Source organism: Schizosaccharomyces japonicus (assembly GCF_000149845.2).
Source record: "Schizosaccharomyces japonicus yFS275 unplaced genomic scaffold supercont5.3, whole genome shotgun sequence".
Lineage (NCBI taxonomy): Eukaryota > Fungi > Ascomycota > Schizosaccharomycetes > Schizosaccharomycetales > Schizosaccharomycetaceae > Schizosaccharomyces > Schizosaccharomyces japonicus.
The window spans coordinates 175532-190823 of record NW_011627862.1 but is presented as its reverse complement, the minus strand read 5'-3'; the positions used below and the strand labels follow the sequence as shown (position 1 = coordinate 190823).

Here is a 15292-nt window from a genome sequence, read left to right as displayed (position 1 = left end):
AAGGATAAAACGCAGAGTTTTAGACGAAACATAAATAAAGATAACGACGCAATATTATCTTCAATTTGAGGAGGGGACGGAGGATGGATTGTTTAAACGAGTGACTGAATGGTTAGTTTGCCGAGGTATAGCAAATGTGGGAAGCGTTTGGGCACATGCGAAACGAATTAAGGCACGTTATAAGATGCACGAGTTTCTATACACACAGTGAAGGGAATTCTGACTGCACACGGTAGGGAGGAAGGAGGCACGCGATCGAAAGTGATGATTGCGTTGAGTGGTGCGACAACCGCAACTGGATAGTGCTTTAGGTGTGAATTGAGAGATGTAAGCTAAAGCATGCATAACTGTTCTCGCCTTCTTCTCAACGTTTCATAAGGGACCCACCGGGTGCAAACGATATACACAAAACTTGATGGCATGGAAACATGCATCAACCCGACACGTTAGATGGGGAAAAAGAAGACGAGTTCGGTGTCGCCCGCTACAGGCCCTTGAGACCGCTCTCACAAACAACAATCGAACGGCACCATTCGGTTTTGTTGATCTGCTTCGCTGTCAGACGGTAAGTTGGATTGGGATGAAGAATGTTGTATAGAGTCGTGCGACACCTCGACCGTTGTAACATCTCAATTGGCTCGTAACCGCTTTCGTTCTTTCGGTCGTTCAAGTAACGAGAATAGTATTCATCCTCATCCTTCTTAGCAATACGCCAGAGGTGACGTCCAGTACGCATGGCCATGTAAATAACACCGCATGCCCAAACATCTACGGCGCGGGGATCAAATTCCTTCTCCGTGTATTCTTCAGGTGCAATGTAGGGAGCCGAACCGCACAAGCCACAGGTCATGTGTGCCTCCTTTTCCCATGCCATACGGAAGCATTCGCCGTTGCCGAAATCCGTAATTTTTAGGCTGCCATTGACGGTGAGTAGCAGATTCTCGGGTTTCAGATCACGGTGAGCAACGCCCATGTCGTGCATGTACTCGACACCACGCATAAGTTGAACGGAAAAACAATCTGCCTCGCCGGGTTCTAGTTTTCCTGCGGCCATAATCAGAGTGTACAGGTCGCCGCCAGCACAGAACTCCATCACTTCGCAGTAATCACCCTTGTTGTCTTGGATAAGATCCAGGGTGTGGATTACATTGGGGTGAGTAAGGGAGGACGAGATGCAGAACTCGGAGGTCAGACGCTTCGTGTAAGTCTTTTGCGACTCAGACGGCTTCCGACGGAACTCCTTCACTGCGTAAAGAATCTCTCCCTGCGAACAACGAGGGTCTACTTTGTGTGCAATACGAACAATGCCGAAGGCACCGCGGCCGATCACCTCCTGGCACCGACCATACTTCTCCACAAAGCTGGCAGAAATTTTAGCGGGATCCTTCTTTTCAGACAGCTTTTCTTGACCATAGCCGTTAATCCAAGACTGTACAAGACTCAGTTGATGTTGGGCATCGGCTTGCTCGCGAGCAATACGCTCCTCCTCTCGCTTCTTGCTATTGCCGGCCAGGAAATCCTTTAGCATTTTGCTGAGCTTCTCTTGACGACGGGCGGGACGCAAATGATGGACGTGTGTGTTGTCGGCATAGACAACAAAACGCTGAAACTTTCCATAGCTGCCAGCGGAGTTGGGAGGGTTTGCCGAAGAATTACCACCCTCGCTGCCAGACACACTGGCCTCATCACCATGAGCATTCTTACTGCCCTTACTGTTATTTCGATGAACGTCGGCGTTCGACCGACCCGACTGTGAAAAGATGCGCTGCAAACGGGACATGGGGTTACGTGAAGGCGTCGTTGGTTGCTCCTGGGCTGCCGTAGCGGGAGCAGCTGCGTTCTGGGCGGCAGTTGAACGAAGTGAATTATGATGAGATGGTTTACCGGAGCCAGTGGGAGTGACTGGAGCAGTAGGAACACCAGAACGAGCCGCCTTAGGAGGAGGCATCTGAGGAATCGAAGCAGCTGCTGTTCCCGTAGCATTATTTCCGTCTATAGTTTTTTGAGGTTTTGAGCTGCTCCGACGAAGCAATTTTGGCACATCTTCGCGTTTCACTTCATTTCGCAAGGAGGACGACCTTGCTGGCTCTCCCGGCCGAGTTCCAAGGTCTCCAACCTTTGATGATGCGACATGTTTTGAATTACCTGCACCAACACCTGCATCAAGACCAGCACCGGCTCCAGTTCTCGCAAAAACAGCGGCCCTCTGGTTTCCATGCAGCTGTAAATTCCCCAATTGGGCAGGCAAATCGCCTACTGAATCGTTTTTGCTCATTCTTTTTCAGAAATTCAAATGGATGCCTCAAGGAAAACTGTATATCCCGAAGAGAGTCTCGAGAACTGAATATTGGCGCTAGAAAGGTCGTTTCTTCGAGAAACAAGCTCTAAAGCTACTAGAATGAATTTCCTGAAAAATATATCGCCAAAACGACACAAAAATCGCCGAATTCTAATGGAAAAAAGTGCTAAACTACGCCGGACGGAGTATGATTTATGGTAAATGGAGAGAGATGTACGGTCACATGGTGGGAGGTACAGTGGCTACGGCACGTGCAGCACGTTGGAACTCGTTGCAACTCACAAAACAAATAAACAAGCGGGACGCCAGGGGTGTTTGATGATGACGCTACGTAGACGTGAGCAGACGGCGCGAAAGGCGCGACAATCACACTGTGGAACGGAGGGGAAAGGTGGCAGTACTTGTGTTAAACATCATAAACTCATTGACTAAAAAGAAAAAGTAAAACATTTTAAAAAGGCAAAAGAATGAACGAGCGTCGATTTGTCGCGATCATGCCGCGGCAGAAATAAGAATGTTTGAGATTGGAGGAACAGAGCGACCCGAGACGCGACTTGGTGGCCACGTGTTCTACGTGGGAAAGACATCATGAAAATGATTGGCCGATTGCGATTCCCCCGAAGAATAGCCGAAGAGAATTGCAAAAGAGAGCATTGGTTTTCGGTCAACCAGAAACGGCCGGGTGAAGTGTGTAAAGTCCGAGGAAGACACCGAAGTCTCCGAAACACTAAAGCAGAAATTATGCGAATTCGATTTGTTCGACGTGTGCATCCTGGACGGGATCGACGATAAAGGTCGTCATTGACTTGTCTGTTGACGAGATGTGATAGCTTCCAGACTTCTTGCGTGCACTGCCGTACGACAGCAAACGATGCATGAGACCGGGCTGGAAAGCAAGATCGAGTGCATCCGACTTGTCTGACGACGAGGGAAGCAAGCTGGGCAACGGCCGCTTGTTTCTTTTAGTGATCCAAGGATCGTGATGAAGCTCAGAAAGGGTGATGCGAGTCTGAGGATTTTTGTCCAGTAGTCGTCGAAGCAAGTGTTGAAGACGAGAATCCAAATCAGTAGGATAGTCGGGTCTGAGCGTGGCATAAACCGAAGTGAGAAGAAACGGTGAAAGAGCAGTATGGAGAACCAGTCGTTGATGGAATCGCGGAATTTGTCCTTCTTGTCTTACTCATTCCCCTCCGTCGCCCTTTCACACACTTCTTGTTCGGTGTGTGCCATAAAAGTTAGTAAGTAAAAAAAAAAAAAGAACAATAAAGTGAAGAACCAAAAACTGAACTTACTCATCAAGTTGGATGCTTCGGTAGAGTGAGAGAACATCTCTCTGTTGAAAAGGAAGCTGACCAGTCGTCCAGACGTAGAGAACAACGCCCATCGACCACACATCGGAAGGCTGAAGATAGTCACCCACAAGGTCAACACACAGTTCCTGCTTTGCGTCAATAAATGGACACACATGGAGCTTAAAGAAGCAGCCGGCTCAACTTACGGGTGAAGTAAAGGCTGGACTGGTAAACAATTTTTTTGGACACCGGATGTGTTGACAGGAACTGAAATCAGCCAGTAAGAGGCGATTTCGTTTGTTGATTAGCAAGTTCTCTGGTTTTATATCGCAATGTGCTAAGTCTCGAGAATGGACTAAACCTCAAGTTAGCAACTGCACAAGTCACTCACCATTTGAATGTCGGCACTACATACCAAACTCAACCGCTTGAATCAGATCACGGAAGTATCTTCGTGCATTGGACACACTCAGAGGAGTACACGGCATTTTTGTTGTCAATACCATGCTGACTTTGGGACAATACTCCATAACTAGATTTGTTAGCATTAAGCACACAGATATAGATAAAATAACTAATGAAGTAGGGTCGTCTCCATGTTTACGCACCAATAAAATAGCTTCGTTCCGTATTGAGAACCTGATAGAACCGAACAATGTTTGGATGCCGAAGTTGACGCATTGCTTCAATCTCAAACCCCAGCATAGCGAACGGATTATCCCGGTCGTCAATCTCCTTTAACCAGTGACCAAACTTTTTGCAAAGACGGTGTTTCATGTACTCTTTTACGGCGACAACTTTTTGTTTCTGCCGCTCAATGCCGAGATAGACGAGTCCAAACGAACCACTACCTATTACTTTCTTTAAATGATAATTGTGTACAGTACGAGAACCATCCTGGTGATTTATAACTACGGCGTTTGGAATACCAAACGCCCCCCAGTCATACCCCGCCATGTCAATTCTACGAGTGTTTGGTTAAGGGCGAAAGTTCATAGGTGCGTGCGTCGGCTTTATCGCGCATGTGGACTAGAGTTTTTTTGGGTTATTAAAGATTTGGCTAAGCGAGAGTGACGTAAACGGTGGAGGAAGCTGCCGCCGCTATTTAAGTGTTAAGTGGAAAGCAACATGTAAACAAAAATGAATAATAAGAAGCCTGGCCGAACAAAACTGGTCCCTTATAACTCTCCGCTGCTCACATTCACCATACACATTTCACACAATATTCGGCGGGGTGGAATGAATGGATGTATTGAAGGAAACACGATGCGCTAGCCTGTCTAGTTTTTCTTTTGCTTGGAGGAAGTCGAGTTCTTGGGCAGCTCCTTGGTGAAGGGCAAGAAGGTCTTACCACCCATGTAGGGTTGCAAAACCTTAGGAACATTCAGACCCTCGGGAGTCTGGTAGTTTTCAAGAATACAGCAGATAGCACGCTCAGTAGCACACAGAGTGGAGTTAAGGCAGTGAACGTATTTCTTCTCACGAGCACCCATCTTCTTGACACCACAACGGATCTCAAGGTTACGAGATTGGTAGTCGGTACAGTTGGAGCAAGAAACAAGCTCCTTGTACTCACCTTGGTAAGGGAACCAAGCCTCCAAGTCGTACTTCTTGGCAGCGGCGTTGTTCAACTCACCAGAAACAATGGCAACAACACGGTAAGGCAACTCAAGGGACTTGTAGAACTCCTCGGCGTGACCGATCATCTCGTCAAAAGCCTCCCAAGACTTCTCGGGCTCAGTGAGCAAGAACTGCTCGATCTTCTCGAAAGCATGGACACGGAAAATACCCCAAGCGTCACGGCCATGAGAACCGGCCTCACGACGGTAGCAAGTGCTGAAACCAGCATACTTGATGGGCAATTGCTCGGCGGGTTGCTCAAACCACTCGTTCGAATGGAAGGCAGAAATGGGTTGTTCAGAGGTGGCAGCCAAGTAACGCTCTTCATCACCATCAACAACCTTGTAAAGCTCCTCGTCGAATTGAGAGAGTTGGGCAGTCTTGGCCATAACGTCCTTGTTCACCATAGTGGGAGCTTGGAGAGCAGTGTAACCGCGCTTGGTCAAGAACTCTAAACCGTATTGAATCAAGGCCAAGTTCAAGAAGACACCGTACTGGCGCAAGAAATAGCCACGGTGACCGGAAATCTTGGCACCACGCTCGGGATCGTAGCCATCGAGACGAGTCAAGACCTCGTGGTGAGAAAGACAATCACGCTTCTCGACCTTGACACCCTCTGGAGCCCATTGACGGATCAACTCGTTGTTCTCCTCGTCCATACTGACGGGGACGGACTCGTGGACGATGTTACCGACAGTGTTCACAAGGGACATCATAGACTTGTACTTGGCAGTCTCCTTGTCCTCAAGCTCCTTCTTTTGAGCAGCCAACTTGGCCTTCTCGGCCAAAAGCTCAGAGGCATCCTCCTTGGCCTTCATCTTCTTGCCGATGTCCTTTTGGAGAGCGTTTGTGGTCTTGTTTACGTTGTCGAGCTCGAAACGAATTCCAACCCATTCCTTGTACATCTCAATGACCTTGTCAACAACAGTGACATCAGCACCACGCTTGCGTTGAGACTCACGAATCAACTCAGGGTTTCCACCCTTCTCCACTTGAAACAAGTTGATATCCAACATTTTTACGTCAACAAATTACAAAAAAAAAACCCGACAAGATGTTCCTTCCGCTGGAAATTGTACCTGCTTCAAGCACGTTAGAGTCAATAATTCTGCAATAATTATCTGCCAAAAAAATCTTTGTTTAGACGTAGTTTTTAGCTGAAAAACGCGTACCCGCACCCAAGGTTATAAAAAGATGTGTGTGGTTGGAGGGGAATTCAGCGTACGCGAAAGGTAGCAGTCGGTGGGGTAGTGGGGGTTTAAAGTGGGATGCGACGGGGTGAACGTTGTTGTTGAGATTTAGAGTGTTTAAAGTTATCTAAGGTTTAGATACGGTCGCAAGAAGGAAACAGTGAAGACGAAAAAGTAATATAGAAGGATGCAAAGAGTGAACGACGTATGTGGTGTGTTGTTTGTTACATTGGGTCTGTTATATGTGCCCATTTAAAGATTTTTGTGAGGGCGTTTTGAAAGAATGTTTTAAAACTAAATTAGAACGAGGAACGTGGAAACTTAATATGCAGTTTATGAGCGTTATGAGACCCTGTCTATGTTGCAAATTAATGAATTGATACTGACAGTTATTGGTAACAATATCTCACTGATCAAGCCTGTAACTTTCGACTAGATACAGCAACAAACTGGGGAAAAGCAATTGAACATAAAAGTGCTCCTACACTCAACCAGGAGTACTTTGCTCCAACAAAGCAAGAAACCCGTGTTCCTACTCTTTTTTTATTGATGTATGTTCCCCCAGTACACACAACTAACCCGTTAGCCTATTGAAACATGTTTTCACAACGAACGACACACTCTCCTTCTCATTCATCTTCATCGTTTCCGGCAAACACCTTTCATCCTCTCGAGCTATGTTCTCATTATTCTCTTTTTCCTTTTTGATGCTTCCACACCAACGACATTGAAGACGAATACGGAAAACAACGAGGAAATTCTCAACACAACTGATACTCTGCATTGTTTTGGTTTTCTACCGGTTAAAATTGGTTCTTTTAGACTATCTTCTCCTTTTATAAGGCTTTAAAGCTATTTTTCTTTACCTTCGACAAAACGTAATGCTATCAATTGTGAAAGAAAAAACGTTGTCTGCATTGAGTTTCGTGGGAAACACTTCTCTTTTTGCGACTATTCCAACGCTCTCTCTGAAGAACTTTGCCGAGAGTTTCCGTCTTGCTTGGACAGGGTACTCTGTCCAACAGCAGTTTCAAGCCCAGTATGTTGCTTCTATGCATAAGAATTCCAATCTAATAAAGCTACAGAAACTTACGCTTCTTTGAGCAAATGCTGAGTGATGCTGATGCTAGTACGGCCGTCATGTTAGAAACGCAGTGTCAGCAATTGCTTGAAGGTTTCTCAACAGAGGATGCTATCCAACGTTTGCGTCAAAATAAATTGCAGAAAGGTTCAGCTGAGGATAAAATTGAACTTTGGAATGAACTGAAGGTTACGTGTCTTGCGCGGGTCCTCTGTCAGTTTGGAATACTGGTTCGGACATTCTTGATTAATACCATTGCCTTCAGCATTCTTGCTAGAAAAAAGCAGCAACTAACGTTGCTGGAGATGGAAAGCCAGAAGCCGCTTGCTCCATTTGGTGTCGATGAATCAACTAGCAATTCGTCCTTCCATGATGAAAATGAAAAACTCTTCATCGGCTACTTGCTTACCGTGCTGGATGAGACTTTTCCTGGAGACATGCAACACGCGATAGAATGTGTAAAGACTTCCTTCGAGTCCACTCACCCGACAGACATCGTTACCAAACAACACATAGCCTCTCTTCTACAAACGGCATTCCAGAACTGGATTGAGGCTACTAGACTTTCTTTTCACGAGTTGCGCAAGCTCTTTTTTGCAGATGTACAAGCGGATGTTGTACTCACAGGATCATTAGTAGCATGCATGGATGAGTTTGAAGATGTTTGGGAACTTGCCGAATTAGAAGTTTGCATGAGTCACTGTTTCAACCAACTCATTCCAATTTTCCTCGAACAATTGAGCATTCCTAAAGAGGGCCAGCGTCTCGCCAAAACACTTGCAGCCACCACAAAGGTTTTTCGTGATTTTGATGAAACGAGCGTGAAGGAATTTGTGCAGCGTCTCGCATGCATGTCTGAGCGGGCAAAACTCGCCGCTGTCCTGTATACAAATTATGACGATGATGAAGACAGTGTACTATAAGCTTAAAAAAGTGATTACATAAAATGAAAGGAAGGGAGAAAATAAGAAAAGCCTAACTGTTGAAAATTCTACTGTACAGCAGACTGTGACGACCTTGCCACAAGTCCAAAGGAGCCCATGTTTGAGCAGTGTCCTCAAGCTCTAGTTCAAGCGACTGCTGTACAGCAGTTTTGAGAAGCGCTTGTGTTTGTGCATGCATAAGAGCTGTGACGAACTGGAACGAGCTCAGCACATCCATCCGCACGGCAGCCGAACAAATCGACTTGACGTGTCCCAGCAAAAACAGGTAACAGCATCGTTCGAGAGACAATCCAAGTGCTCGACACGTCACCCCCCAGACCACAGGGAAGTGACCCTGCACCTTTCCTTCATGACACATTTCCACATACTCGGAGAGTACTTTGGCGACTTCCGTATCCTTATGCATGAAAGCCAGAGATTTCGTCCAAATGCCCAGTAACGCTTTTCCCTGGGTGACGGAAGTGCGTTGGCTAATTACACACGTTTGTGTGCTTTCGAAAAAATCATCAATTTCCTCATAAGATGTCGGACTCGTCCAACCAGCTTTTACTGAAGGCATGTTTGTGTGAACAAGGGAAGCTAAGGACTGGCATAAAAACGTGAAGACGGCTTCCCTGTTCCGTTTTGGCTGGTGGGATAGATACGATTCCAAACCATAGGAGAAAGAAAACGACGACAACGGGAATGCTGCGTCCGTTAAAATGAAAGACATGTGTTCTTCCGAATTAATGGGCATGCTGCAAAAAACTCTAAAACTTCTAAAACAGGAACAAACGAATAAAGAACTGTACGAACACTCGTATCGAGAGAATAATGCAGGTATTAGTGGTTTTTTCCGCGGGTTTCCTCTATTTCTCTGCGTTAAACAACAGAAACCACACAAGCACCTTCTAATTTCACGAATCGATCTTCTATATCACAACTTGTCTCTTACAAACGTTTCTCACCTCCACCAACTTGGAAGCCCAGACTTCTCAATTTGGCCTGTTCACCGTTGGTCGGTTTCTTGGTGGTGTATTTTTGGTGGTGAGTTTTCTCCGTGCGGGGTATGCGGGCTTACTCAAATTCGGTGATACTCTCGGTCTGGCGATGTGGGGAAAATGTGGAGAAGATGACATCAAGTCATAATTTGAGGCTAGTGCCACCGGATGACAAGTGAACAGAATTGAATTGTGACATCTGACATCGTGTTATGGCGCATTGATCAGCACCTGCATGGCCTACTGAATAAAAGCGACATCTTTTCCGATATAACTGTTATCCAAATATCCACGCTTTCATCTTCCCTTCGGAGCGGTTGCCCGATACAACCCGCATGTTCATTCCCTCACGGACGGACATGCTCATCTCTGTGTCTCTGAATACGTCTTCGAGTGTAACCATGATGACAGAATGAAGGAACGTTACGTGGCGTTTCCCACTCGACACTTTTAAGGAATTCCATACGAGTTTGGTGACGTATCTATGGCTCTAATGGTATATATATAAAAGTGAAAATCTGACTGTAACCCAACATATTGTACACTACCCATTACGCAATTCATTCCATCATTCTTATTGGATCAGTGAGTTGTCCCTCGTTGCCTCTCATTTATCAATTGACTGACGTCGAAAAAGTCAGAGATCAAAACGAACGTACTCGAACTCGAAAGTTCAGACCAGCAAATTACATATACTCTACACCGTCCACTATGAGAATTCGCACTAGTAAGACTGTTCAACATCGCCGCGACGACTCTGAAGAGTCGACGATTACGTCGCCTCATTCATTTACCGAGTACATGAATGAGTATCCGGAAGCAGGTCCTATTACAGAAGAGGAAGGTTATTCACCCGAAACTGCAGTTAAGTCTGGAGCGGGCAAGAACGAACTTCCCGGACTTGGTCAAAAACAACAGCCTTCCGGAAAGGTTTCGCTTACATCCGTTGGCGCCCTTCGGAGTGTATTCGGTAAGCTGTATCACGGTGACAATGCTACAAATAAGCAGACGGATGTCATTGATGAACAGCAGCAAAAGAAGACCGACAAAACTAGTAACGGTCGGCAAGAAACCAAGGGGAAAGCGAAGAACGACGTCCCTGAGGAAGTCGATAATGATGATGACCTTGACTATTTCCAACGCGACATGACTTTGCTTGGAGGTACTATTTAATGACGAAGACCTGAGTTTATGAATCAATGTTTGCATGTATTGGAAGCTATGAGAGCTAAATAAACGTGCAGCTTGCGAAACTAAGCGCAGAGAGCACAGGCGTTGTGCAGCAAACATCGTCTGCCGCTGTGCTTGGTGCTGCGATGTAGGATATGATTATATTACGAAACAAGAATTACAATTGGCATATATCCCATTAGCGTGTTTTGCAAAAGAGGGCGCACAAGCTGTTGATAAAGAGAGAAAGACAATTCGTCGGGTAGGGCGGTAGAAGATGTGTACGGTGTTTCATGCGTACGTGTGTATGTGTTGTTAATATCGGTTGCATGAGTGGGCCTCTCTACCACTGAATTATGTGTATTAGACAGACGGTGGTGTCGTGGTAGCAAGCAATAATAATAGCAGTAATATATTCTTGTAGAGGAAATCTGACCGTTAAAGAATGTGGAATTCCTGCATTCATAGAACCAAAAAAAAGTAAAATAAAAAGAAGAGGCCTCAAATTCATACCATCCGTTCACGACGAATGATTCTCTTTCGTCAACGCACTAAACGAGGGGAAGGACGCAAGAACGAGGGAATGACTGACTGCCACAGTGGCGGCACGCTTTCGCACCTTGCGAATTTCTCAAATTCGTGGAGCAAACCGTTTGAATGCAGAGAGCCGGCCGGCGGTGCTGCGTCATATTTAAAAATAAGTTAAAGAGAATGCATGCGTATGTGTGTGTAAGAGGGAGGGAGGGGAAGGAGAAAATATATGTAGTGTGTATGCGTGTTTCGAATGGTCAACCCCAGACAAACCAGATGATTAGCCAGACCGCAGACGCCTGTGATGTGCGCTGTAGAAAACTGAAAACATATCCCTTAGGCCGAAGAGAAGAGAGCACGCCAATTCAAAATCATGAAACGCATGCAGTTATTCTTCTTCTCCATGTTTTCAATTTCGAGCTGACCATTGTCATCTCGCATGATCGTAGGAGAAAAAACGGTGGCCACGTTTTTGTCATTCATCAGATTTGTCTTAGAATGCTCAACAATACGTGCCAAGTGTTGGACCAACAAACGCAAAGAGCAAAAATGTGCAGCTGGAAGCTCGAGTAAAAGAAGGCGGTGAGCTTGAATAACATCATCCTCCGGAGCACGACGATTAATGTTGATGATCCGCGTGTACCATGGGTTCGGAATGACTGGGACAGGTAGCTTCCGAAGATAGGCTTTAAGCACTGAACCGCAGGCAGCCAAGTCTTCAGACAGAAGCTCCATATTAATATTGTTTGTTTCAAATGCATCCATGAGCATTCGAACTTGCGAGGCACCGCCAGACTTACGATAGATACCTTCACAATCCATACCATACATATCAATACAACGGACGCAAAGTGCAATGATCTTAGGAATAGTTCCACCTTCCAAAGATGTTTGGTGAATAAGGCTTCGTCCAAATAACGAGTGCACAGACGTATCCAACGATTGTCCCTGGGACATATTATTACGTTGGTGAGAATTTTGAGCTTGCTCTCTTTCGTTGGCAGCGTAAACGCGCTCAGCCTGAAAGCGCTTGAAGCATTTTGAATGAATGGCCGATGAACATTGTGTGCACCGAAGCTCGGCACCCCAAAGAGTTTCCCAGCAATAAACGCAACGAGCAGGCTTGAAGAAGGTATTCGCCTGGAATGTATGCGAACAAGTCTGCTCCTCCATAATACTGACCTGAGAGTCAGTAGACTTGGACTTTGTGTGACCAAATTTCTGTTGGCCCTTGCGCAGCGACGATTTAGTCGAGGAACTAATTTTCATGCCAAGCTTTCGAATAGTCTTCATTTCTCCGCGAGTCGGTGTAATCAAGCTTGAGTTTGGCGACACGTTCTCGTGCCGGAGACCACGGGTGTAATGGTCACTGTCAGAATCCTTTGTCAAACCTCCATTCGAGAATGTAGGACGAACTGTTTGCAAAAGCTCGCTTGCATCAGCTACACTGGAACGGTATTGTATTTGGCGAACCAAGTCGTTGTTCAGATCAGCCAACTCAACATTCTTCGTGTTCAAGTGCACGGCTGCCTCGACAGCCTGAGCGACCATTTTCTGGATGTTTTCGTAGTCCTGTAAAAGCTCATTTCTCTTGGAATGCAGGTTGGCGATTTCCTGTCCATAAGTGTTGCGAATCATTTCGAGGTAAGCATTTACAGCCATAGTAAGTTTTTTGTACTCTTCATCCTTGCGCATGGGGTCACTCGCTGCAGCTTCGTAGATGAAAAAACACTGCACGACATTTTGCTTCGCTTTTCGTAAAGCCTTTTCCTCGTGTGCGTCTTTTTCGCCTCCGCGCAATTTGTTGGTAACCTGAGTCAAAAAAGTAGCAATGTCGTCGAGACGCTTGTGCAAAGAACTTATGTCAGCTTGATGACTTTCCATGGTCAAATGGTACGGATCCAGATGAAGGTTGTCCATCGCATTCGCCAAAGACAGTCGACGATGATGAAAACCACTGTCTCGTTCGGGAACACTGAGAGTGGTCGGGCTAAGGCTACGAGTTTCACCGGTACTCTCAGTCTCAAAGGGCTTCGCCGTTATGTCTCCATCCCGCTGCTTCAACGCAAGATGCTCTACGTCAACGACAATAGATGCCGTAGACGAAGACTTGCGGTGAGCGGTAACGGGAGGAGATGAAAGATGAGTAGTATGTTTCGGTGTAAATAAGTCCGTTTTGGAGGGGGTTGAAGGTTGCACTAGCGCACGGTTTTTGTTTTTGGGAGAGGTGGGAACTGATCTGAACGCAGCAGTAGTGGCCTCTTCGGGGACACCGGCTTGCCGGTTGTTGATAGTCGTCGCACCAGGTACAGGATTAAAGGAAACCGCAAAATCCTGCAGATCATCATGCTCCATAACCTGAGGCGAAGGAAAGGCATCAGCCTCTGTATCAATGGCGGCTAAGTCAACAGCGACGGTGATACGGTTGTTTGCCTTGTTTATCTCTTCACCACTTGCATGCTCTCTGCGACCAACCGTGCTAGGCAGAGAATTCGTCGCATTGAGCGTATGGTGAGAACTTTTTGTTGTGGTAGAGTGCAAGGAAAGCGAGGATTGTACGTCGGTAGCACCAGTAGCATTTCCATTCGCATCAAAACCAGGCAATTGGCGAAACGCTGTGGGAGAAGAAATGTGAGGACGTCGAGTTGGCGATTGACGACGTGTTGGAGATTGGCGCCAAGAATGCGAGTCGCGGGACGAGGCCGGAGAACGCGAACCATGCTGACGAAGACTAGAAGATTGGTTGGAAGATGATGCATTGGAGTGAACGGACGCAGGCTTGGGGATGTTGGAAACGGTGGAAGGTGGAAAAAGAGGAGCAGTTTGCAAAGACAGAGGGGTGCTGTTGTTGCTGCTAGAAGCGACAGGAGCAGAATCCAGCAATGGCATGCTGGGCGGTGGTTGCTGTTGCGGCGGCAGTCGTTGTTGCGAGAAAACAGGCGGCGGCTGCGTTTGCTGCTGCTGTGTTTGTTTTTGTAATGGCTGCTGATGCTGCTGAACCTGTGGCTGTGCCTGTTTCTGAGGTTGCTTTTGGTGCTGTTGCTGCTTGGACTGCGATTGCTTCTGCGGTTGTTTTGGCGGCAGCGGCGGTGGCAGCCGTTGTTGCTGTTTCTGTTCCGGCATGGGCTGTTGCTGCATGCTGCCCGACTCAACACTTCTTTGAGACCCGCTGTTCGAGGACACTGTTGCGTCACGGTTCAGTTTCTCAAGTGAACCGAAGCAGTCCAGACAATAGACATCCCGGATGTACCGTTTGAACGAGCTGTCCTCCAGTTTTCGATGACACACCTTGCAACGGAAGCAATCGCTGTGGAACGAGTCAAAACCAGACATCACAGCAAAGTCGTTGATCTTTTTGTAGCAAACACTGCAATAATGAGCACAATCCTCACAAACTGGTCGTCCGTCCGACGTCTGCACCAGCATCATGTTGCTTTGTTCCAGGAGCTGGCCGCATTTTGTACAGCTGAAGCATTGTTTGTGCCACAAATGGTTTCCAAACGATATAGGTGTAGTTTTAGGATCAAAAGCCAAATAGCATCGATGACACACAGGAACTTCTCGTTCTGCTGGTGCCGAAATTGACATGCTTTTTCTCAATAACCGCATGTCGCTATTCTAAACGCGTATGACATGAACTAGAGCCACGGTAACTTTCAAAAATTCGCTGAATTCGTCAAAAACGTCGCCGAATGCGTTTCACCACAGTTCCTCCCGGAAATGGCACGTTCAACTAGTCGTAAAAGACGTTAGTAAACAGGAAACGGCTCAGAAAGCGAAAAATAAGCTTTCACAGTATTTGATGCGGTTTGGGCGATGGTAGATGGTGGGTTACTGGAATTCGCGAGTTAGCGGTATTGCATCGTTTAGGGCCCAGGTAGATCCTACGTAAGCAGAGTGTTTAGCGAGTTTTAGAGAATCGCAGTGCGATTTAGGTTAGTTAAAACAGGAGATGCGACACAGGTAATCGAATCGGAATCACCGAGGTCAATCGTAACGAGGATTTAGACTTGCAGCCGGATCCGGAGGTTTGGTAACCGAGGTAGATCATACGAAGCGAAAATAGTGTGGGTTGGTAGGAAGGGGAAATACCCCGGCGGGGTCTGCCTCGGAGAATGCGGGGAGAGCGGCGAGTGGGGTTGCCGAGAAGACCTAAACGTGTGTATGGCGGACACAAGACGTAAG

At 46.6% G+C, this 15292-nt stretch overlaps 7 protein-coding genes across 7 annotated transcripts; 2 read left to right on the top strand and 5 right to left on the bottom strand.

Moving 5' to 3' along the window:
- Positions 1-58: 58 nt before the first annotated feature.
- SJAG_04760 (HAL protein kinase Hal4) lies at positions 59-2548 on the bottom strand. Its single transcript, XM_002175804.2, has one exon. It carries the CDS (start codon positions 2273-2275, stop codon positions 485-487), a length of 1791 nt encoding a protein of 596 aa, XP_002175840.2. The 5' UTR covers positions 2276-2548; the 3' UTR covers positions 59-484.
- A 158-nt stretch (positions 2549-2706) lies between these two features.
- Positions 2707-4650, bottom strand: SJAG_04761 (CAMKK/META protein kinase). The gene is made up of 5 exons (XM_002175805.2): positions 4200-4650; positions 4007-4123; positions 3798-3946; positions 3592-3737; positions 2707-3381 (listed from the first exon to the last, which is right to left on the bottom strand). The coding sequence occupies exons 1-5, from the start codon at positions 4546-4548 to the stop codon at positions 3039-3041; spliced, it is 1104 nt and encodes a 367-aa protein (XP_002175841.2). The 5' UTR covers positions 4549-4650; the 3' UTR covers positions 2707-3038.
- SJAG_04762 (cytoplasmic serine-tRNA ligase Srs1) lies at positions 4589-6432 on the bottom strand. The gene is made up of 2 exons (XM_002175806.2): positions 6384-6432; positions 4589-6293 (listed from the first exon to the last, which is right to left on the bottom strand). Exon 2 carries the CDS (start codon positions 6225-6227, stop codon positions 4872-4874), a length of 1356 nt encoding a protein of 451 aa, XP_002175842.1. The 5' UTR covers positions 6228-6293; positions 6384-6432; the 3' UTR covers positions 4589-4871.
- A 229-nt stretch (positions 6433-6661) lies between these two features.
- SJAG_04763 (peroxin-3 peroxisome import protein) lies at positions 6662-9997 on the top strand. Its single transcript, XM_002175807.2, has 2 exons — positions 6662-7440; positions 7487-9997. Exons 1-2 carry the CDS (start codon positions 7283-7285, stop codon positions 8403-8405), a joined length of 1077 nt encoding a protein of 358 aa, XP_002175843.1. The 5' UTR covers positions 6662-7282; the 3' UTR covers positions 8406-9997.
- Positions 7197-9893, bottom strand: SJAG_05338 (urease accessory protein UreF). Its single transcript, XM_002175808.2, has one exon. The coding sequence runs from the start codon at positions 9160-9162 to the stop codon at positions 8458-8460; it is 705 nt and encodes a 234-aa protein (XP_002175844.1). The 5' UTR covers positions 9163-9893; the 3' UTR covers positions 7197-8457.
- On the top strand, positions 9934-10775 carry SJAG_04764 (hypothetical protein). The gene has a single exon (XM_002175809.2). It carries the CDS (start codon positions 10118-10120, stop codon positions 10577-10579), a length of 462 nt encoding a protein of 153 aa, XP_002175845.1. The 5' UTR covers positions 9934-10117; the 3' UTR covers positions 10580-10775.
- Positions 10569-14987, bottom strand: SJAG_04765 (rho-type GTPase activating protein Rga3). The gene has a single exon (XM_002175810.2). It carries the CDS (start codon positions 14714-14716, stop codon positions 11444-11446), a length of 3273 nt encoding a protein of 1090 aa, XP_002175846.2. The 5' UTR covers positions 14717-14987; the 3' UTR covers positions 10569-11443.
- Between the last annotated feature and the right edge of the window lie 305 nt (positions 14988-15292).